This window comes from Orcinus orca, chromosome 13 (genome assembly GCF_937001465.1).
Source record: "Orcinus orca chromosome 13, mOrcOrc1.1, whole genome shotgun sequence".
NCBI classification, from domain to species: Eukaryota; Metazoa; Chordata; class Mammalia; order Artiodactyla; family Delphinidae; genus Orcinus; species Orcinus orca.
Window position 1 is genome coordinate 33023132 of NC_064571.1, and position 25020 is coordinate 33048151.

At 40.5% G+C, this 25020-nt stretch overlaps 1 protein-coding gene across 19 annotated transcripts in view; it reads left to right on the forward strand.

Moving 5' to 3' along the window:
• Positions 1 to 20289, forward strand: part of AAK1 (AP2 associated kinase 1) — a 174856-nt gene extending 154567 nt beyond the window's left edge. For 5 of the 19 annotated variants that reach the window (XM_033400419.2, XM_049696386.1, XM_049696385.1 and 2 more), the window contains 3 exons: positions 514 to 624; positions 2208 to 2318; positions 13235 to 18411. In XM_033400419.2, the coding sequence (XP_033256310.1) occupies positions 514 to 624; positions 2208 to 2318; positions 13235 to 14364 (1352 nt within the window). In that variant the 3' untranslated portion in view covers positions 14365 to 18411. Of the gene's footprint in view, positions 1 to 513; positions 625 to 2207; positions 2319 to 3601; positions 12008 to 13234 lie in introns of those variants that run through there. The other 14 variants (XM_033400426.2, XM_004277026.4, XM_049696399.1 and 11 more) reach the window with 6 other exon arrangements.
• Positions 20290 to 25020: the final 4731 nt, after the last annotated feature.

Here is a 25020-nt window from a genome sequence, read left to right on the forward strand (position 1 = left end):
TAAGCCAGGGACCACCCCCTTCTTGTCAGCTTGGATACCTCATCTTATAGCAACTTTTTTCAGTGAATGTTTAGGGAAAGTTTAAGTGAAACTCTTTAGTTGCAAAGTCCTTTTTCCCAAATGGCATTTGCTGAGAACTGAGTTGCCAAAGTTTTATTGACATCCAAACCATTTACTTGCTTAACCAGCAACCTCTGAGCAAAAAAATTCTTCCATATTTATATGTATCTGTTAAGAGAAGTTTAGAAATACATGTTTGTCTAGATGAAAGTACAGGGTGCTTAACGGGTTTCTTTTGGTTTTCCTTCTCCCGCCTTGGCTTGTAGGTATAATGTATTGGGTTGGCCAAAAAGTTCGTTCGGGTTTTTGTACGCGCTTATGGAAAACCCGAACGAACTTTTTGGCCAACCCAATAAACGCAGTAACTTAAAGGCTAAGACCTAACCTCGTGATATTGTTGTGTGTGCCATTTAATGCCATCACTGACCTGGGATGCTGTTAATCGGGACTCAGATTCTCTCACCGGGGAAGATTCCCTGATTGATGGCTCTCTGCTTTCTAACCCTACTACTGACCTTCTGGAAGAATTTGCCCCCATAGCGATCTCTGCTCCGGCCCATAAAGGTAAATGCTTTCCTCTTCTTGGGCCCACATGTATCCTTAGAGGAGAAAAACTGAGCAACTCCTGAGAATTTTCCTTGACAAAAGGCTTTGCTAGTGAAGTTTTTTAACCACCTACTTAAGTGGAAAACTTGAGTTTGTACCCTTAGCCCCTGTGTTAAAGTTCCTCTCAGTAAGAATATTGAATAAGGCTGGGACAACAGACTGTGGAGATGTTGCTTTCTGGCAGTCACCTGGAATGCAGATATTCCATGCTTTCTATTAAAGACAGAGCTACATACCTTGGCAGTCAGCTCAGGGTTGAGTTGACTGTCCACTAACTGACTATAATTAGATATTTGTTGGCCTTAGAACTTAAAACTGTTTCATTAAATCAGATTTAAAGTTTTTTGATAGTGATCACTACAATAAAGAAAAAAGCATCATTCTTCAAAAGTCAGTCTCAAAGATTGAACTCGTAAAAGTTTTGAATTTTAGTTAACCTTTGAGTCATGATTAATTACTGGATTTCTCTTTCTAATCTACTGTTTCCATTTCTTAGTCTTGGGTTAATACTGGTTTGAAATTCTGAGGGACAGAGGTAGCTTGAATTGAGTGCTATTCAGTGAGTAGTTCGTGAGAGTGACAGGCACTATGCCTGGCTTACCGTAGGCAGGCATTCACTAAACTTTCTGGGCCTAGATAGTGAACGTGGTTTTCTGGAAGGAGCAAATACATATTAAAGGAACCGCTTGTAAGTCCTTTCTGAAGGAAATTTAGGAAGGAAGTCTCCCTGAGATGACTAAAAAATAATTAGCCTTTGGTTTGCAATGGTAATAGCTGAGTTTTTGTTTTTACCCTTAATAGCATTAAAATGACCATGTTTTTATAGAGCATGTAGAAAGAAGTCACCTATTTAGCTAATTATGTCTGACAGGAGTGTGTCAGCAGCAATGAGTAATTACAGAGAAACATCACTTGCAAAATAGGTGCTCAGCTAGCACTTGCTTGTAGAATGGAGAACTTCTAGTAAACTTCAGCTTGAAATCTCAGTGCATGTGATCTTCTGCCCCAACATTACTGGGGCATCAGTGTTTGAATGTCTTTTTTCCCAATCACAGAGCAGTGAGTTCTTTCAGAAGTATTCTGTTTGCCTTGTATACACTGGTTACTTCTTAAAGGGTGACTGATTATCTCCACGCTGCCCTTGTTTTTTGAGTGTTTCTGGATATTGTTAGTCCGGCCTCTGTTTGCTCAATAAAGAAGATAAATGACTAAATCCCGTGCCTTTGTGAATTACTGACGGTGAAGAGATATCTCACAATAACTACATTAATGGCCTTATAAAGGCAGGGAGAATTCTTCCTATAACACTTCTCCCTTCTCGTTTATGGAAGTCTTAACATGGCCAGCTCTGAAGCAGTTTTTTCTATTTCCCCAAGTTTTCCAGCTTTACTACTTTTATTTCAACTCAGGAAAATAAGCATTTTCATCTTTAAAAACAACAGTGATTGTACAGTTGGGAACTGTGTGCCTATTATGTATTCTCTCATTTGCTAATCTCTACCTCTGTTGTTTCTGCTTGTGTACTTGCATTCTGTATTAAGCTGCAGAAGATAGTAATCTCATCTCAGGTTTTGATGTCCCTGAGGGCTCGGACAAGGTGGCAGAAGATGAGTTTGACCCTATTCCTGTATTGATAACCAAAAACCCACAAGGTAAGAAAGAGAGGATGGGGAAAAGAGAAGAGTTTGACATCAGCTCTCTTCAAAATAGTAATGTACCTAATCTACAAGGTGTGTGGGGGGGAGGAAGCATCAACATTTAATGAAGGAAATTGGGGGTAATAACAATCATTATGGGCTGGACCAGTGTAGATAGATGGAGACACAGGTAAAGGTACTAATATAGGTATCTTAAAGCATGACCATGGTGTTTATTTAGAGAGAAGAAAAGTAATATTTGACTAAAAGTAATAGTTTGACTAAAAGCTGGTTTTTACAAGGTGTCAAGCTAAAAATAAAGTGATCTTCAGTCAATGGAAACCTGAAGATATATATATAAAAAAAAAACAACGCACAGGATATTTCTTATCATGATTAGAACAATCTGTAATAAATATTCTTCCCAAAGAGATTAACAGTGGTACTTTGATATCATTTGCATCTTTTGGACATTTGTGGAGCATGCTTTTTCTTCTTTGTTGTTTTAAAATCATTTGACCATGCCGTAAAACACTGAATTGCCCTAAGACCATATATATATATATATATATATATATATGTATATATATACATATATATATGTATATATATATATACACACATATATATATATACACACATATACACACATATATATACATATATATATATATATATATAGGTGTTATTTACATTTATTTATTTATTTATTTTCTACACTCAAAAACCCAAAGCTGTTTTTTTTTTTTAACATCTTTATTGGAGTATAATTGCTTTACAGTGTTGTGTTAGTTTCTGCTGTATAACAAAGTGAATCAGCTATACTTATACACATATTCCCATATCCCCTCCCTCTTGCATCTCCCTCCCACCCTCCCTATCCCACCCCCCATCTATATATTTTTAAAGCATGTTTTTATTACAGTAGTCTTAATAACCAATTCCTCCCCAAATCAGAAATTACGGATTTTTACTTTACAGGGAAATGAGTTGATGTTATCAGGAAGTTAGTGTACAGCTAGCAGTTCTCAGGCAGAATAGATATTCATTTGAAAATAGCATCCTCTTTGCAAGGTCTCCTGCCTACAGTAGGGTATGCACACAGTGCTTGAACGTTTGGTGGGAGGTGGTGGATCGCTAATTTATATGTTTAAAAATTAACATCTAAGAGTTTGCAAAATGTAAATTGTTGTTTCTCTAGGGTGTTTTGGTTTGTTGTGTTTCTCCTTTGCTTGTTCTGCACATCTAAACCCTAACCCTCTGTGTTTTGTACTGAATTCCTATCTCTCCACTTCCAGGTGGGCACTCTAGAAACAGCAGTGGGAGCTCTGAGTCCAGTCTTCCCAACCTAGCCAGGTCTTTACTGCTGGTGGATCAGCTCATAGACCTGTAGCCGTGACCCAGTAGCAGATGCAGTTCTGTAACCTTCATACCGTAATATACATTTTCATTACAGAGTTAAAAGAAAATGATTTTTTTAAATCTGCAAATAAGGGGCTTCTAGCCCTAATCTCCTACTACCCCTTGCCTTCTCCCATAGAGATGATAAGGAAAGAAAATCACTTTGGCCCTCCAGATACTCCTTGGCCAGCTCCTCTCTGTTAGTTTGCTGTGTTTTCTCATTACCCTTCTTCAATAGCATTATCTTAAATCAAACGCTAGATGCCATGAGCTTCACCTCTGCTGGAATCGACTCCACCAAAAGCTTAACTGTAACTGAAACTAGTGAATTGACACCTTTGTCTCATTCTTGCTAGGAATGGCCTCCCAAATCAATCCTCCCAACCCCATCTCCTTTGGCCAGTTGCTGATGAATGTGTTTCTCTGTTTTTGCTTTTTATGCTGCTGCATTATCACGAGGACATGGCTTCTTCAGTTGGTCTTAACTCGAGGTAGTAACCTGGAGATGGGTGTGTGGTTTCAGAGAGGGTAAAACTGACTGATGGTGTATGTTTGGAAAGAGAAATTGAGCCCAGCTCTAGCCAACCAACTTTGACCTTGTTTGATCGTAGACTTAGCCAAGGGATTTCACACCCCATGCAACCTGCCCAGCATTCGTCCAGCACTCTGGCTTCCATTGAACCGTGATTTCTCAGATCTGGAGACATGACTGCAAGTACTTGAGATCCTTGGATAAAATGTGTACATGATATAAATTCCAAGTATTGCCATTCCTTTTCGTGTTAACTGTCCCAAGCCGGGATCTCAGAATTAGACCAAAACCAGACAGTGGTGGTAATATGATACCTTTTATTAGAAGACTTTTCATGGGGGGGTGGATGGGGGAGGGGAAGGAATTGTAGCAGAAACAGATGTATTTTTCTTGTGATTTTTATTTTGAATCAAATATTGTAAATTGTGTATAAATGAAGACGCTGAATAGTTCTGTTTCCACTTGGCGTTTCAAGTCCGATATCAGGTGTCTGTACAGGGTTTTGATCTCTTTCCCTTGTATAACTAACTACGCAGCAATCCTACAGTGTAACATATGGAATCATTTTGAGTAGACTTGTGTGTTGCTATAAGCTTTCAGCAGGTCCTCTGTCTTTGTAGAATAAGCATGTTGTTTATTTTCAGATAATCAGAAATAAGTATGCTGACACACTAGGCACAGTTTGACTTGGGCTACTTACCTTTCTTTCTCTCTGATGTTTGAATTGAAGGATGCAGCCAATGAAATATGTTCAGTTGGTTTTCCTTGGCATCCTAGATTTAAAAAAACAAAACAAACCATAGTTTCTCACTAACCTTAGAATATTGTTCATAAAATAAATAAAGGCCCCTGCACTGATGTGACAACATGACTCATGGTCACCCTCTGTATATGTCCTTACTCACCGAAGTATATTTTTTTCCTTACATGCAAAGCAGTTTTATAAAATCACCCTTTTGAAAGAGGTAGGCACAGAGAACCCCATTTGGTTCTCTTCCTTGAGTGCCATTTTCATGGTCAGAAGGGAACCTCTTAGTTGATCAGATTTGTACCAATAAAATTCCAGGTCCATTTGCTCATTTCCCTGTCTAGCACTTTTGTTTCTTCTTCTTCACGTTTGCTCTTTAAGGGGGAAAAAAAGAAAGCTGAACAGCAACAACCGCCTGCAAAACCCTGTACCTTGGAGGTCAAGCTTTGACCCCAGCAATGTGAGAACAGCCTTTGAAAGGTATCAGAGGAAAAGTCGGAACCTTTCAGTCTTCCTTCTGACTTTAAGTACTTCCGTGTCAGCTGAAACTAGACACACTAAGTACAGGCCTCTGTTAGGATAATGGGTCATTTCCAAAATTGAGGGAGGCACAACCTACCTGCTGAGGGTTAAAAAAGATATCCTCGGGCTTCCCTGGTGGCGCAGTGGTTGAGAGTCCGCCTGCCAATGCAGGGGACACGGGTTCGTGCCCCGGTCCGGGAAGATCCCACGTGCTGCGGAGCGGCTGGGCCCGTGAGCCGTGGCCGCTGAGCCTGCGCGTCCGGAGCCTGTGCTCCGCAACGGGAGAGGCCGCAGCAGTGAGAGGCCCGCGTACCACAAAAAAAAAAGATATCCTCGAAGAGCTCTCCATGATTGGAGAGCAGTGAAAATGGGACTTGGTTTGCCCCTTTATGGACAGGAATATTACTGAAGATCAAAATGGTATTCTTTTTCCCAGACATAGAAAGAATATATAAACTAATGAAAGAGATGTTTATTTTTAAATAAGAATAATGTTTTATGCTTATGTTTTCCAGTTTGATTTTTTTTCATATATACATGTTAGAAATATATTGAAATATCTAGTTTCTCAATTTAATTGAAACCACGAAGAGTACAGTTTAGAAATTAGGTAAGTGTCTCTAAATTATTCCTTTCATGTATTACCCGTAATCACATTGAGATATATTATCTAGTCATTTGGCTCAATAAAGCTTAATGGAGAATGTTAATGAAAATGAATAGACTAGAAACGAGAGAGACTGGGTGGAGGAAGCCTGAGGGGGATAATGACATGAAATTATCTTGAGTTTATTCTTTAGGAGTAGGGCTTCAAAGGAGAGAACTATTTTTCTGCTAAAGAAGACATGTGAGTGACTTGATAAAAGGGACCTCTTTAGTTTATAGCATCATCCTTGAGCTAAAAGGGTTTATTTGAGATGAGTATAGTATGCTAATAATTGATAGAACTTTGAAACTGTAGACTGAGCTACAAGAGGGACCTTAGAGATTATTCTAGTCCATCCACTTCATTTCACAGATGTGGGACCTAAAGCAGGTGGGGAGAAGAGACCCGGGCAGGACAGGCCACCTGGGAGCTTGTCCTGACCTTTGCCAGTCCCTGGCCTAGTGGGGCTTCAGCAGGGGCTTCACTTCTTAGGGCTGCTCCTTACTGACAATGATGGGTTTGGACTAGATGGTTTTTAAGGTTATAGAATTCTAGGGTTCTAAGTATTTATTATGATGCTTCAGGAGGACTATGAAGGATTTATATAATCCTGATGTTCTTCAGTTATCTTCTGTAGCTCTTACTATTACTGTAGCAGTATTTACATTTTAGAGAATTACAATGGGCTTTCACTAACCCGAGTTGCTCTCTCTCTCTTGGTTATCTGAAGAGACCCGTAAATCATTACAGAGTTTTGGACATAGATTTCCCTTTTTTTTAATATTACACACGTATCTACCTATTCCAACAAAACAGTATCAGAAGATTTCAATTTTTTTAAACTGTATAATCGAGGACCTGCCATTTAAAAATGGACAAATAACTGTAAGCATATGTTTCTGATTTGCTTTTATTCCAACTGTGCAAAAGTAGTACCTGTACCAGAAAACATCACAAATTGGATTTTTTTCCCTTTACAGCATTCAGATAACTAGATCACCAAATTCAAGTCCCAGTGTTTTTAAAAGCACAGCCCTCAGAGAAGATAAGCTTTAAATGGACACTTCTGAATGTGATTATAATTAATGATTTCTTTAGCAGACGTATCAGAGTTGTGATACCTAACTGAGTGTTCCCTTCAAAGGCATCTGGTTTTACTTGGGAAACATACTTATTCTAATGATGCTGCCACCATTTATGTTATTTTTGAAACTTCTCTCCTTAGAAATAGTCAATACTATCAAGAAAGATAATAAAATATAAGAAAATCAGTTGTATTATCTCAGTAGTATCGCTTTCAGCATCTGAAAGTAGTATGCTCTCTTTCTTGATCTTTTCCTACCACTCTTGGTTCTAAATAACATTTAGATGTTTCCAAAAAGCAAAATCACTCGCCTAAGCTGAAGAGTGGTTACTATTGAAGATAGTAAGAAGAATGAATAATTCACTGAAGATTCCCAGAGAGGACCTTATAATGGAATGTGACAACAATCAGTCTTAACTTCCTTAATATTCTGAATAAGGGAACTTATACGATTTCACCTGGCTTTAGTATGGTTTGGAAAATTGAAAGATAGGGGTTTTAAAATACCTCTGAAAGAGGTTGTCACTTTGTTCAGTGTCATTTGATACTGGACTTGGCTCTTCCCAAATTAGAATTATAGAACTTGGATTGCTAATAATTATAGGGGAACAAATCCAGGAAAAGAACCTGTTTTTCTCAAGATGAAATATTAGCTTTGTTTCTAATCCTTTTTTCGGGGTCTCCTGAGATAAATGATTCAAAGCAACACAACCTCTCCCCCCGACCGCCCAGGTCAGGAACAGTTCTGCCTTCAGTAGTGCTGGGGGAAGGAGGAGACTTTTGGGGTTGACCTCAGCCCAGAGGTATGGAGGCATATGAATTCAGCTGAACAGATGCACATTGTAGAGAACTTCGGCCAAAATAAAGTCTCCCATGCCGATATTTGTCTATAGTTCCAGGAGTCTTAGCTTTCTCAGTCTGTAAGATTCAGGATTCTGTAGCCATGAACTTAGAGTTTGGGGATAAAAATGACAGGATTGCCCAAAGTACTGAATTAAGCAGATTAGAGGCTGCCAGGCAGAACAGAGAAACTATTAGATGGATACTTAAAATGGTACCTTTACTGAAACGCTCCAGATATTACAAAGCCATCTTTTATTCCTCTCAAGAGACTGTAATTTTACCAGCACAAAGTTATTAGCCTTTTCCTTTTCCCCACTAGTAATGTTCCTAGAGTTGGATGTGCTTGGATTTCTTGAGTCAGAATGAATCCCAGATGGCCTCCATTTCAAATAATCTGTAACAAGATACTATTTTGTTTCTCTTGGGTTTCCTTTCACTGTGATGGGGGAGAGAGGTTCTTTGGACAATGCTGATCTGTGCAGCAGCATGGTAGTTGCTAGAATGGAAGATATCTTCCTGGTTCCCGCTCTGATGTAGTCTTGCCCTAGGAGTATTCCCTGCCCTGTCGCACACGCCTTCATCACATGGATGTGTATTCACCACAGACCTTTATCCTGTCCTCCCAAGAAGACAAAGCAAACAGAGGTACATGAAGCTATCTTATACAGAAAAATGTGAAATTTGAACTTTGCTACACAAGTATTGTATAAAAAACAAGTCTGTAAACAAGTTTCTTATGTAAACATACAGGAAAATAAAGACTTTTATCTGTTAAAACAGGAGCATGATGTTCAGAGCTATAAATAAATAACTTACAGTAGCTGCTCTTTTCCTGATCTGAAAACCCACTTTTGCAAAAAGGATTTAAACACATTGTTGAGTGACCATAAGCACCTGTGCACAAGGAAAGTGCAGACACGTATGAGAGACGTGCAGAGGACATTTTAATGAGTCATGGCTACCCCGGCTTCATCTGCGGTCATAGAGAGTAAAACCCCTGTGAGCCTGCATTTGATATGACCAGACATGGAGCTGTAAAAGGGAGCACAGATTTGCAGCTACCCTCCTCTAATTTAATCTTTAATGTACCCAGGCCAATTTAATTAAACATTTTATGTTGGCAACGGCAGTTTTATGCCCAGGGAGAAATCTCTCTCGTTTAATTGCTCTGTTGGCTTGAGAGACCCAGCGTCTCTAGCCAGTGTTGTCCCCCATCAAATATCTTATTCGCCAGGCGTGGGTTTTAATGCAACTCCACAGCATATGGTAGAACCCAGTGCTTAATTTTATTATCTAAGCAAAAGGTCATGGAAATTACTAGTTTGATGTACATCTCCTGATTCCCTGATTCAGCTCTGAGAGTGTGAATTTCATTTGGTGCTACATTTCTGAAGTTCTTGTAAAGGGTATTTTGCTTTCTAGTTGCTAACTATACGAGAAGGTTTCCCAATACTCCAAGATTTCACCTTCAGTTTTGGGCAAGAATTATGTCTTTGACACTCCCTATAACTGTTATTTCTCTTTATAGTTTGGGAGAAAGTAAAATTCTGGTCACGCATGATATATTACACTCAGGAGTATCCAGCCTGCAATTTAAGTCTTCAGATTTTCATTCTTTTTTAGGAAACACGGCCCTCACTGTCCATCAGATAAAATTTCCAGGGTAAACCTAGTCTAAATTATTCAGCACTTTGGGTTGCTTTGGAAATTAATAGGGAATTGGTGAGGATAGTTGCCAAAGCATCAGATACTTTTGAGGATGCCTTCTTTCTGAAGCATATAAGCTCTTACTGAAATCGACATTAATTTGCAGCCTCAAAATAGACTCAAATGGAGTTATTCCTAGTGGAAGTGTCAAAAAGTGTGCTTAACCTTAACCTGGCACACAGTCCTACATCAGAGCAAGAAAAAGAAGTGTGTTTTGACTTCTTGCTTAATTTAATGTGCTAAAGCAAAATGAAAAGAGATGTGACTTAATTTGAGGAAATTAGAACAAAATGCCCTACCTTAAGCTTCCTGATAAGGAAGACCCTTATGCTTGATAAGGGAGACCCTGACCCTGTGAGGCCAGGTCCCAGGTTTAAGCCCAACGCCCCCCCATCACTCCCCACCTACCCCAAGAATAGCTGGCTAGCTTTATTGAGTTTTCTGGTCACAGGGCATCTGCTCTGCATGCCGTTGGCTTCCAAAGGAACTGGGCCAAGGCACTGAGGTTAAATTAGTATAAATCTTTCATTGCTAGTAGGCAGACTGCTTCCAACATGTTTTTCTGACAGTACAAGGCTATATTCATATACAAGGACTGTTCACCCTGAAAATACATGCTTTCCCTCCCTGCAATAACACACGCATATTCAAAAAAAAAAAAAAACCCTCTAACTGCCAACAAGATTTAATGTCTCTCTTCTGTTTACAGTTATTTAGAATCTGTCCTTCTTTTGACTGCTTTGTTTCTTGTGCTGCCACCACCAAAATTCCCTGAGGGAATGTGGATGTCTGCGTGCCCCATACCCACTGCGTGTCTTTGTTCTCCAGAACGCCAGGCTTGGAGGGTTACAAAGGGTGGTTGCTCACAGCTTGGTCATACTGCACCTCCTCTAAAAAGAATGGAAAGGTTAAGAGATCTGACCTTCAAGGGAAAATCCTTTAAAGGTGCTTTTCCAATCCTGTAGAGCAGATTCATGTTCAAAGAGAGAGATGGAATAGGTCTGGCCTTGTTTTGAAGGACTGGAGACTAGTTCTCCTTTCAAACTTGATGTTATAGTATTTTTGTGACTATATAAATTTTTAAAAGTTGTCGCAATTTTAGGTGTGATTTTTCCTATTCATCATGAAGGTCATAGAATATGCTCTGAGTTGGCAGATTTACAGTTGACTTGACCAAGAACTCACTTTTAACGTAAGTAATTTAGATAGGTTAGGAATGCCCTTCTAGCCTGTCTGACTCTGCACGTGGGTACCCCTGCTTGGTACTTTACAGCTCTCACAATGTACTCTAACACTGCAGGCATCCGAGATGCCCTGCATTCTATAGGTAGCTGCTTTTTGGAGGTCTGTGCACACAATTTGATTTGACTACGTTCCATTTAAATTTCCCCAGAGCACTAGCTTCAGTCAAACTAGTGCTCATTTTCATTATTGATTCCCATGGTGGCCAGAGTTGGTCATGACTAAATTTGCCAGTTTTCTCCTAAGAGATATTTTGCTCTCCCACAGAACCACATCAGCTTCTAGGGTGGTTTTGGAAGATGAGAAGTCATGACTTAATTTTGGGAACTAAAAACTGTCCAACTGATAACTGTGTTAGAAAGCGGTTCAAGGAGTTTTGGGGGCCATTCGTACCACTTTGCTCAGCAAATCTTATCTTGGAAAACTTCTCTGCCCCATTTCATTTGAATTTCCCCACAGACATCATCATCTGGGAATCACTGTGACAGATCTCACATCGATATACTAGCCTGAGAGATTAGAATTATGTCTTTCCACATATATTGCAAAGGAGAAGGTGTTCTGTTTATTTCCTGTCCCCTGACTAACGCTTTCCTATCACCACATGGGTGCACATACTAAAGTTATAATGCAAGGAAACATTTATCCTCTTCATATACTATTCAGAAAGCCATTTGGCACCAGTACAGAATTTAACTTAAAGACTCTGTAATTTGGAATTCACCAAATACATTCAGAGTTCTAGAAAGAGAAATAAAAATGGTGGTGGGGTGGGGGGGGGACCCACCTTTTTTGTTTCTGAAAACAATATTTAAGGTCAGAACTGTTTAAAAAGAAGCACTGCTAAAAAGTTACAGGATTCAGAGAAACATAGTATTTTTGTACAGTGTCTTCTAAAATGTTCAGATCTCTCTCTACATCTCTTTACAATGTAATGCCTCTAAGTAAATGGTTTCCCAATAAATTGAATTTGATGCTGCTTCTGCTGTGTTCTGTGTGATTAATTCAAGCAGAAACTTTAGCAGGGGAAAATTGTTAGCAGAAGTTTCTACTACCTAATGGTTTGCTTAGAAGGGGAGAGGGTAACGTGGGGAGGGGATGATTGAATTTCCGCTGTACAGAGGTTCTGAGTCATCTATAAGAGTCCAAATCATGGTACCTGTAATTTCTTACCCTGGTGGGTTGGGAAACCCATGATGACATGATATCTCTACCCCCAGCCACGCATTTCTCTGGATTCTTCTTGCTTAGTTACATATGCCTTTTTCCTGCCCTCTTGCTAACATGTGCCCAATGACATACTTCCAACCTGCTAATATTTCTTGGAAGGTAAGCTCTCTTGCATTCTGATAATTGTCTATTTGATTTTAAAAGCCAGAGCACCCTGAGGCACCTCTACCTAGATAAAAATAGATTCGTTTATTAGAGTTTGCAAATACTTCTGTAATTACCTGTGCATTTTACTCCTTCTGCTTAAAGAACTTTATGATGGATTCATTTAAGCAGAGGAGATCTTTGCTAACTTAGAAGACTGAAAACAAAATTCCAGGGCAACTCTAGCTGAAGGTGATTGATTTAATATGATTTTGATTATGTCTCCTCCCCTTAGAAAGTGCCTTCAGTATTCATATTTGAGGCACTCTTGTGCTCTTTGAATAGTGCTTATGATGTAAATCATCAAGTAATTTTGCATTTATCAAGCAGCCACGTTCTCCTGCTTTGGCGGGGGGGAGGTTCCATCCTCAGTTACAGGCAGTGTGGAGCAGATGACCACATGTCGCATCTGATTTGAGTTTGTCCCCAGACAGTATTTCTGCATCAGCCAGAACTGTCATGGTGGATGTGGAGATGAGTGACTGGGTTTGTTTTCATTCCATCCTGAGCCAGCACCAGGTAGAGCAGGTGTCAGTGCCTGGCCCCGTGCGTAGGAGCATTGCATAGTTACGCTGAATGTCTTTGTGCCTAACATCTTCATCTCCTTTCCTGCACATCGTGCCTATCGTGTTCCGAAATGTGAGACCGTGATTGGTTGTGTTCCAGTTTGTGTGCAGTTTCCTTGCCTGACTTTTCTTTTTCTGTTTTTCCTTTTCCATTTTCAACATCTATTATTTGGTTCCACAATGTTTCTGCCACGGGTTGACCATTAAATGTTCCAAGGAGAGTTGAATGGACCTGTGCATTAATTCTGCGTTTTGTGCTTTTCTAGGTATCCAGAGAGAGCCCAATCCCTATCCTGTAATAACTGTAGAGCACTTTAAAGAATCAACGGGTTTTAAAGACCTTCCCCTGTATCCAGACCCCTCCAGAGTACCTGGAATGAAAACTCAGAACAATTTAGAATATGACTACTTGGCCCGAGATGGCCCTTCCAGCAACAGCTCGTTCCACAGCAGTGAAGAGGAAGGGACCGACCTCGAGGGGGACATGCTGGACTGCAGTGGGTCTCGACCTCTCCTCTTGGAGTCGTCAGAAGAGGATGAGAGCTGCAGGCCTCCGCAGGGGAAGCTGGGAGGAGCCACTCCCTTCACTCAGCCAGAAGTCTCTCCTGAGCAAGCCAAGGCAGCACAAGGTGGAAGAAAGAACCAGTTCGGAGCCCTCACGCAGCCAACCGCTGATGGACTCGGTGAGCCAGATGTTTTCGCCACTGCTCCCTTCAGGAGCTCGAGGGTTCCCGCGGATGACGTGGACATTTTCACCAAAGCCCCATTTGTCTGCAAGGGCAGCGTGGCTCCTTCCCAGCCAGAGGAGGCGGACGTGTTCTTGAGAGCTCCTTTCACTAAGAAGAAAAGCATGGAGGAGTTAACCGTTGCCCAGAGCGCCTCCCCGGAGTCTCCTGCACAGCCCGGTCTCCTCCGTCAGACCAATGACATCCCTCTGCTCCCGGGCCTTGATCGAGCCGTGCATCCCTCTGTCCGAGCTCAGTATTCCATGGCTGGTTTTGTCCAACCGTCTAACCACCCCTCCCATTCTGTACAAGCAGCAGACCATCTTGACAGCGTCTCTCCCAGGGGCACCTCTCTGGAATCTGGCGCCCATCCTAATGACAGAAACAAAGGACCTCAGCCCCAGAAAGAATCTGTCTCAGGCCCCGTGGCTGGCAAACCATTCCGCCCCCAGTCTTTATCCAAATATTCCCGTCACTATAGCCCAGAAGATGAGCCAAGTCCAGAAGCCCAGCCCATCGCTGCCTACAAAATTGTTTCGCAAACCAATAAGCAGTCGATAGCTGGCTCTGTTTCCATCACATCCCTTTCCTCCAGGACTACGGAGCTGCCAGCTGCTGATCCTTTTGCTTTAGCGCCCTTTCCTTCGAAATCAGGCAAGCAGAAACCTTAGGAGCCATACCTGAGCCTTAGGCCTCTGTCTCTACCCCACCCTTAATACCCACCACGTCACTCCCAGCTGAGCCTTCCTAAGAAGAAATATTGACATATCAATAATTATCTTTCAGTTCCATGAGTCAGCAGGAATTCTTCAGTCAGCAAACTCAGTCGAGGTGATAACTTAGTTGAAACTCCTTTAAGTTATGCTCAATTCTTTTGTTTATATTGATTTCTGGACTTCCAGGCATTTCCATCTCCACCTCCACCCAGAGCTCTGCTTTTTGTTGTTTGCCTAGAAACTGTTTAAGTCTAGAACTACTTCCCAGTAAATCCAGAAATAACTTCCCAAAGGGGCCATGTTATTGCTAGTTTGACTCCTGTAGTTCCTGTTCTGAGTCATGTCTATCAAGGAATCAAGATGAGTTCCTCCCGGACTTGGTTTCGTACTCTTGAAAAGGGTATATTTCAGGAAAGAAAACCAGATAAAAATTCTGCACATCAAAAGGAAGTGTAATCCCGCAGATACTAATCATTCCTGTGAAGCCGGCAGCTCTAGAAGGATTCTCTGGATCTGAGTCTGTGCAAGCCACACTGGTCCTCGTGCATGAGCGTCTGTGGGTGTGTGACGTGTGTCAGATCCTTTCCTTTGTAGAAATGCAAACAGATATCTATGCTCGTGTCTAATAGTGTTGAGCCTTCCCCATGTGCACACTTTAAAAATTCGTGTGAGCGCACAGCTGTGTGTGTGCATGTCTGTGTGCACAGGAAACATTCTTCCTTTAGCTAAACCCTGTCCCACCTCGCGTACCTCCACAATCACTCATTTGCTGACATTGGTCTCCTGACCTAACTGACTTGAACCCTGTTTTTATTGAGTTCTTTTCTCATGGCAAAATTGAATTCATTGGAATGTATAGGAAAATCCTGTTGGAACTGAAGTTTCTAAGTAGATTTTTTTTTCCCTCTAGAATTTGCTATGAACAAATTTCATTTACACAGGCTTGAAAAATTAATTATCCTTATACAGTTCCCCCTCAGAACAATAGAAAAGAGCACAATGTTGCAGTTCCAAACACTGGGTTTGTGGTCTAAGTAATTTTAAAAAGTACTTAAAAACCTTAGGTCTGAGCACTCCATGCTGTCAATAGGAAATTAATTAATCATGAGACTAGGCTACAAACTAGATTTGCTTGTTTGTTTTTCCACATCCTTGTCACCTTTGTCTACTGCTTCTTGAGGAAATAGAAATCTGAGACATGTAAATAAGTTTGGGAGAAAGGAAAAGAGCTGAACCAGCCAGCCATGAAAACCTTTCAATTCTCTGTCCCCTTGGATGCTAAAGTAGGTCAGATAGGTGCCTCACTTGTGTTTTTGAAATGTCTTGTATTTCTGGAAAGATCTGACTTATTCTTGGCTGTTTTCATACCCTTTATTATTAGTGCCTTGAAATGAAACTTATGTCTCAGTGGGAAGATTTCTGCTGAAGATGTTCAATTTCCTATTTCAACTTGAAAGCTTCCTGTGACTTGTAGTAAATGTTAGTGATTTCTCCATTAGCTGGAGATGTTGGGAGAGTTGCTTACCAACCCAGATTAATGAATTAAGGATTATGGGAAATTTGTCCAAGAATCAAGCCTGAATGCCAAACTCAACTGCAGTTAAGTGTCACACTTTTAAATTTGAAGTTCAGGGATCTTGGCAGTAAAATATGAACAGACACTTTTCAAGACATTTTCTAGTTTAGTCTCCACCTATTTCAGCTGTCCAGGTTAAAAGATAAATTTAAATAATAGGTACTGGATCAGGGCTCCTAGCAATGATTTTCCAACTGAGGTTTCAGCAGTGCTGGTCCTTCACTTTTATGGATGTTAAATGTTCGTTGGGCTTTTCTCCCAATGATCATTTCTGAATTTTCTGTGTAACAGTGGATGTAGAATCATCTTTCCATTTGAATAGTTTTGGCTAACAGGTGTGGAACTTAGCACCCCAAGCTCTTCCCTTGCCTTTATCAATTAAAGCCTTCACGTGCAGGAGTGAAAAGGATGGGAATATTCAAGGAGAGTTCTCACCCAGAACTCTTAAAGCAGAAGGTCATTCTAATTCACCAGAGGTGTTCAGGATTACCTCTGTAACAGCCCTGCAAAATGACTTTCCTTTGGTTATTTGATCACTCCCCTTCTGATCATTTTAGTTCTCAAGGTGAAAATCCATAAAATCTTGGTAATTTTATTACATAATTGAATCATTTGTCAAGCTGTGCTTGTAATCCTTTTTTATTCTCACTGGAGACCTATGATGGCTGGAGACTCTAAATACCTTTTTTGAACAAGAAATGAATATAAACACATGCAGATTACTTTTGTGGTGTTCTTACTGAATGATGCATGAAAATTTTAGGACTATCGGATTACATTAATTATTAGTTAATAACTAGTGAACTCTGCGCTGATCTTCTTTGGATCATATAGAGTAAATGCATCATTTAAAGACACAATGTTCTTGGGACTTCCCTGGCGGTCCAGCGGTTAGGACTCCACACTCCCAGTGCAGGGGGCATGGGTTCAATCCCTGGTCAGGGAACTAAGATCCCGCATGCTGCACGGCGTGGCCAAAAAATAAAAAAATAATAAAGATAAAATGTTCTTGCCAGAGTCCATCCTGAATCTGGAAATCTGGAAAATTTTCGTTTTAAGGGAATCAGGAGTGCTCAGGGCGCTTTGAATTAGTAGCGAATGCATGTTTCCAACAACTACTGCATTAGGTTAACACTAAGGAGAAAAAGAAAACATACAGTCAACAAAATACTGCATTACTTGTTTTAGTTTGTTTTATGTGTTACTTGCTTTACACGTACACGGAATGCAGGAACCTGTGACCTTTCATTGCAGTGGAGCACAATGAGCCAGGGTACATTTAGACGTAAAGCATTGACCCGCAGCGTGCACTAATGAACTCTTAAAGGATCCACATTAATGGACTAACAGGCACTATTGAATTCATGAAGTTATCTTACGTGTGGTGAAAAATATTTAGCATGTCTGTTTCTCGGGTTCACACACAGATAACCCTTTAGCTCCAAATCCTGGTTAGATTGGAAAATGGAATGAACAAAATTTGACGCTTGAAGCAGATGCAGGGCAGGACCCAAAGAAATCTAGGTCACAAACTCCATTTTGTTTTGGGCCCACTCATTGTTGAGTTGAAAATTTCATATGTGTGGACTGGTGTATATGTATTCACTCGCCCATGTTAGGTCTGAGTTTAACCTGGCAACCTTTGTGAACTGTCAAGAAAAACACCAGTATCTTATTGACCCATTATTTAGTAAGTTTTAGAATACACGTACATCAATGTTTTCAACTATTTGGTGGACATTTCGCTGACTCAAAAAGTAGTGGATTTCAGTTTTCTTTAAAATAGGTGTAATCACCAGAGTGATTCTGACAATAGAAATTCGATCATGCTGTATTTGCTTCCCTAAGGAAGTTGTCAAAACATAGGTTATATAGTATGTATGCATCCTATCATATAGGAAATTTTATTATAGGAAACTAGAGAAAGGTGAGATCCAACTCACTCTTTAGCAGGAAGGATACTACCTAAAATGGAGTCCCTTGGGTCCCTTTAATAAAGAAAGATGTTATTCTCTGCTGTGTGTTTGGAATTAAAATTGGAGAACACAGGCCAGTCAAGTTCGGAATTGCTGCTGGTCACACAGATGCAGTTTTCTATGAGAAATTTGCAACCCAGATTATTCTGATGAAAGGTACATAGGAGAGCCTCTGAAGAGACCACAGCTCGTAAGGAGGCAAGAGCTCCTTGTAAATGCCCACAGCCATCCCTGAGTTCTAATCCTCCAATCCTGCTTTCTGGAGTAAACATGAAGATTTTAAATGTAATCATGTAAATTTAAATTCTTGCTTTTTCCAGTGACTGTCGACTACTTGTTTGTTGGTTGGTTTTGTTTGTTTTAACCACCAGAACACTTGCAAACTTGTGAAGTTCACTTAAGGAAGGATTTCAAAATGCTTGAAAATAAAAAGTAGTATCTGGCTGGGAATTGTTTTTGTGTTCTTTTGCTACAAGATAAATTTGCTAGGCTGTGAAAACAACTAGCTGCTCAGCTTCGATGTGGGAATCCACACTGGCAGTGTCTTGATTGCCAGGACGCCATCTTGCTCTCTGACTTCCTGGTCCTACCAGCCTCATTTGCACCTTGACCTTTATTAGGAAACAGGCCTCCCACATGTGATGCCCAGATCCCATCTTTAAACTGCCAGCCACAGGTCTTTCCTGCTTTTTCTCTACCCCTGCAAGTCTTCCTGGCTCACCTTCCTTGTTCATTTCCTCACTTGACATTCCCCTATTATAATCGTACCAATAAGTGGGGAGTGAGAGGTATGACTGAATGAATGATCATGCTAATTTTTATTTGCCTCCCTTGTTACTGTAAACAGTTTTTTCTTAAATTTTAGCCTAGCCTGTGATAATCTCACCACACTGGAATAATTCCAAATAAGAGTGAAATGGCTCACCTTCCCCTTTTCTTATGGACTAGAAGAAAGGATGAAGGAAGGTTGGCAGAAGCCCAGCCTTACTCTGGAGACACAGCCCAGAAACCTCATGCTCTCTACCTTGATCTAACACAGGCCCAGAGTGCCCTAGAATTTAGGGGCAAGTTTATGTTTGAAGGGACTCTAGAGTAGCTTGTAAAAATGGCTAAATGGGAAATTCCCTGGTGGTCCAGTGGTTAAGACTCTGTGCTTTCACTCCCGTGGGCCCAGGTTCGATCCCTGGTCAGGGAACTAAGATCCCACAAGCCAAAAGAAGAGGCTAAATGTTAACCAGCACACTGGTGGCTTAGTCCAGTATTCCTGTAACTTGTAATTCCATAAGAAATTTAGTCTGAGTTACTTCTCTGCAATCTCAGTATGAGTGAAACAGTGTTTTGAGTTTATAATAACAATGTTTTTTTCTTGAAATTAAGTCAATGTCATCTACATTGCATTTAATAGAACCATATATATGTGTTAGAGGGATCTATGTGATTCCATTTGGTAAGGAATTACAGAAGTGGTGTTTTTACCAATGTCAGTTAAAGTGAGATTTTGGGAGTGAGAGAAGACAATATCACCTTCCCACTCTGAAATGGCAAGTCAGTTGTATCTGAGTCCACCAAAGACTCCTGTTTGAGGAGTGTGATTGGAGTGTGTGTGTGTATCCTCATGCTTTCTGCCATGGTGTTGAAGACCTCCTAATGAAGGCATCCAAAGAATACCAAGAGGTGACAGTAGGTATTTGAAATGAGTAAATTCAGTTCCGTTAGCCTACTGAGTTAGAACTGGAGTTGTACTGGACAAAGGTGAGAGAAAGCAGCCATTGCCTTAGACTCATTTCCACAGTAAGCATGCTCTTCTCATCCACAAGGATAAAACTCAGTAGGGTTTGACCTAAACTCTCATGTGTGGTATTGGGAGGGCAGTAGTGAGCAGAATACTACAAGGCCTGCAATATGTTACTTTGAAAGAGGGAAAATTTAACGTCATTTGTTAGGGGATAGGAATGGAATAAAGGCTAAGGACCATGCTCGTTCCATGCAGAAGAGGTGAACGAACTCCTACTGACTATATTTTGAGTTGACTGAATGAGGAGGTCGACCCAGCTGTAAGGAGTGTTGAGGTCATGAGACCTCAGGAAACAATATGTGCATACAATCTCAAGGTCTGTGAACATGAGAAAGGGAAAAAACATTTATAGAGTTAATCTTAACAGTTCTTGCAATACCTCTTTTTTGCAGACTCTTGGGTTTATGTTATTGCACCCTTTGTGTGAGCTATCTTATGTATCTGATAGTTTTTATGAATACTTCTTTGAGTTGTAAACTCCTGTACACTTTATTAAAATGGACCTAATTAAAATAAATGATTTACACTTTGTATTATTTCTTAAGTCAGATCTTCCTAGGCTTGAAGGACTCCATAAGCACCTTTCACTTAGTACCAAGCCTAGCTCTACATTTTTAAGTTTCAAAGAGCAACTCTTGGTTGGTTGGTTGATTGGTTGGTTGTTTTGTTGGTTGGTTTCCAATGCTGGCATTGTTATTTCCTGAGACCTGCTTTTCATCTAGATGTTTGTGGAGGCATAAATGAAATAATACAAGATAATGGAGCCATAAGGACTGAGCTGGGAAAATCACAGAGCTCCCTGCAATGTAAAGTTTCCTGTGAACTTCTAAAATGTGTTATCTGAATGTGACCTGCATTAATATGCAGTCTTCCAAAAAAAAAAAAATCCATAAAGAGAGACCATAAGAAACTAAAGAGAGAAATCTTTAGTGGAAGTGGATTATACCTAAAAATTTTTAAATCCATACTGTGGGGAAAACCTGCCTGCCTATGTCCTTTCCAAATCTGAGAAAATAACAAAGCTTTAATGAGCTTGACATCCGTGATTCAGGAAGAATTGGTAATGGGCTGAGTTCACAGACATGGTGTTCAAAGAAGATCCAGGGATCCAAAGAGCTCTAGTATAAGATGCATGAATAAAGCCAGAGTTGCCTACTTTTTCTGAAGATTTCTTTAAGATCTGATTCATCTATCTTTAAATATGTGCCCTACCTAGTTCTACAATGTGAAGTTCTTATGTTTTTTCTATTTCAAGTTCTCATTAGCCAAAAGTAGTCTTCCTTATCGTGACTCAGACTGTTCTGGGGGAAACCCTTTCAGATGCATCACTCCCACTGAGATGCAGGAGAAGCCTTCTGCAGAGGTGAACAGAGCTTACCTGTGGTGACTTATCTCTGCCTTAATTGTAGGGAGAGCCAGAATTAGAAGCTCCAACTCCCCTGGGGTGGTCTCTCTGCATACAGCCTTTGATGACTCACTTTTGCCAGCCCTGAGACTGGTTGGTAAGAGACCAGCCAGGGAGGAGGTGCCCTTGGATTGTCCCCTAGGTTAGAACCAAGTGGAAGGAACCAGAGCGAGACCCAGGGAAAAGCCAAGAATAAATGGTTTAGACCTGTTTCTCTGTGTTTGAAGATAAAGATCTTTCCCCTTACATCATGTGTTTTTTCCTTGAGTTTATCTTTCCTCATATTGAAGTATGTCAGCCTACAAGGAAGGAGACCAAGTACTTCTTCAACCTGCTTTTATGTAAGCTTAGCCCAGAGGCCCAAAGGACTCCAAGTATTCCCTTCAGAAGGCAGCCCAGTATTCCAGTGCTGAGATTTGGGACCAACGCCATTGCTACATGTGGAATTCTTAAAGTCAGATATTGTGAAATTAGTAGTTCTACCAGATCTCCCATGCCTCATCCTGTTTTTGAGCAGGACCTTTTGACCTCAAGGACATATTTTATTTTTCACTCTTTAGAGAAACCTCATGTTATCTGAGAGGAATGGATCACAATTTTCTCTTAGAGTAATCAAAAATTAAATATAAACTGTCAGCCTTTTTTCAGTTTATAATGAATACTACTGGTAGACATATTCAAGTAAAATTCAAAACAGCTAAAACTGCACATCAAAAATTGATGGAAGACTGAAATCCTGACACTTTAAATCAAAATTTTGATTCAGGAAATTTGAATTTAGTAGGTATAGTGGCCACAAGAGAACTCAGTAGTAGAAACCGTTGGTAAAATTTGAAATGAACTAAAAATTGACGAATAAATCTCCATTGTAAAATGTATATAGAAAAGGCTGGATTCCAATGAATATAATTACAATAAAATGGAAATACATTGCATAGGACATTGATCCCTTGTCCATCATTTCCTAGCTGTGTAATCTTGAAACATTACTGAACTTCTAAGGGACTCAGTTTCTTCATCTGTAAAATGGGGATAACATTAAATGCCCATGATACAGATTGCTATGAGGTGTGCTTAGAAAATGGCCCACTTTAAGTGCTCAATGTTAGCTATTTCTGTTTGATTCACCAGCTTTAGGGGCACCAACATGTGGTAATATCACAATTCCCTCAGCCCACCTGAAATTGTGCTTTACCTGACAGTTTTTTATATTTGTATTTATTTTATATTTTGCACACAAGTTGAGACTTTACTAACCTTTCATACAGCACTTTCAAATTCATATAAAATGTGACCATGCTAAGAGCTCGAACAGAAATGAAGAGAGATCTAGGGAGCTTGCCAGTGGGGAACATGGATAAAGAAGGATTAATGAGGGAAACACTTGAATATGTCTGTATGCCAGCAGCTAAGGAGAAACAATCTGTAGAGAGGGAGCAGATGAAGATGAAGGAATAACAAAATGAAAAGTAAATGGACAGTAAGCACACCCAGCACCCAGATCTTCGTTTCTAAAAACCATTCTCTAATGGAATTTCTCCATGGAAGCAGGGCTCCATGGAGAAATTGCAGATTCTAGGGCTGGAGCAGGAAATATACAAAATGAAGCAGGAGCATCTGTAGTGCTGGAAAGTCAAGGAGTGCTAAAAATAATAATAAATAAAATCACAGGGGCACAGACCCAACCTGAATGAACTTCCAATGCTCAAAGCTGAAACAACTTAAGCAATGAAATAAATAACATAGTATTAGGTTACAACAAAGTATAAAGTAAATATCCATGAGCCCATGCTGATATAAAAAATGACTGAATAAATAAATGAAGAAAAGACATATACAGAAGAATTTCAGTTAATTTATTTAGCTCCCCCATCTCCCCAAAGTGGAGCTTAATTCCACAAAACTTAAGTGTGGGTTGTGCGTTCAAAGAGTAGTGTACGGGGCTTCCCTGGTGGCACAGTGGTTGAGAGTCCGCCTGCCAATGCAGGGGACGCGGGTTCGTGCCCCGGTCCGGGAGGATCCCACGTGCCACGGAGTGGCTGGGCCCGTGAGCCGTGGCTGCTGAGCCTGCGCATCCGGAGCCTGTGCTCCGCGATGGGAGAGGCCACGGCAGTGAGAGGCCCACGTACTGCAAAAAAAAAAAAAAAAAAAAAAAAAAAAAAGAGTAGTGTATGGAAGGGGAAGAAGGGAGTAACTTCACAGTGGAAAAACCTGACAAACACTGCCTCAGCCAGATGATCAAGGTTAATAGCAACAGTGATAGGTCATGTTGATAACACGAACCCTATGATGTGATGAGAAGGGCACTTCCTTCTATGGTCTTCCTCCCCCTAACCCATAACCCCAGTCTAACCAAGAGAATAACGCGAAACTGTGGAGTTTGGTTAATGCTGGTTCCTTAGCTGTGGCAAATGTATAATGGTAATGTAAGATGCTATCAACAGGGAAAACTGGGTAAGGGATAAAGAGAAACAATCTGTACTATCTTTGCAAATTTTGTATAAATCTAATATATTCTGAACAAAAATTTTACTTAAAAAAATAATAACTTGGGTGAAGTCCCTAAGGACTGGGAGGGGGAGTAAGGAAGCAGATGGACTGAGAACACAGGTGGAGGTACTGGCTTTGGGTAAGAAAGATGCCTCTTCTGCTATGGGAAGAAGGAGGTAGGATTAGTGCAGTGTTGGAGAGGAAAGCTTTCTCTCTACACTCTTAGGTTCAACTCTTGAGGGCTGGCAAATTAAACTTCCAAATGATAGATTAGCAAGAGAAAAGAGGTGTTTTTTTTTTTTATTGGAACATAGTTGATTAACAACGTTGTGTAAGTTTCAGGTGTATAGCAAAGTGATTCAGTTATACATATACCTGTATCTCTTCTTTTTCAAATTCTTTTCCCCTTTAGCTTATTACAGAGGAAAGAGATTTTTATTCACATTCTTACATGGGCATTCACAGAAAAATATAACTCATGGTGGCAGTTAGAATTTGGGGCTTATATATATTGGGTTGGCCAAAAAGTTCGTTCGGGTTTTTCCGTAACCCGGGCTTCATGAAAAACCCGAACGAATTTTTTGTCCAACCCAATATCATCGTAATAAGGTGCTGCTGCAAATAATCAATAAGCAGGGCTTCCCTGGTGGCGCAGTAGTTGAGAGTTCGCCTGCCGATGCAGGGGACGCGGGTTCGTGCCCCGGTCCGGGAAGATGCCACATGCCGCGGAACGTATGGGCCCGTGAGCCATGGCCGCTGAGCCTGCGCGTCCGGAGCCTGTGCTCTGCAGCGGGAGAGGCCACGGCAGTGAGAGGCCCGAGTACTGAAAAACAAAAACAAACAAACAAACAAAATAATCAATAAACAATCTAAATAAGAATAGAAGAGAGTTTTATTCAAGCCAAACTCAGGACTATAGCTTGAGAAACAGCCTCTCAGTAGCTCTGAGAAGACTGTTCTGAAGAGGTAGGGGAGGAGCCCAGAGATACCTGATGTTTTTGGCTGGTCAAGCATAGATCCTGATAAAAGATGACTGCTAATCACAAAGAACAGCGATCTCAAGTTAATGATTTTAGTGACCTTCTATGTATGGGAAGATGCAAGAATCTAGGGTCATTGAAATTCTTCCTGAGGTCTGCATCATAACTATCTAGGGGCCAGTTTATTCAAAACGCAGAATGCCTTATCCTGGGCTGGTTATTTCCCCCTGAATTCCCTTCAGGGCTCCCACTGTGAGCCACAGCAACGGACTGTGACTTAACCCTTTATATAACTGGATGGTGGGCAACATTCTTTCAATGGTTAAAGTACGTGTACAATATATGGTTGACAGGTGATAAGACAGACTATTTTAGTTAGCATAAAGTTC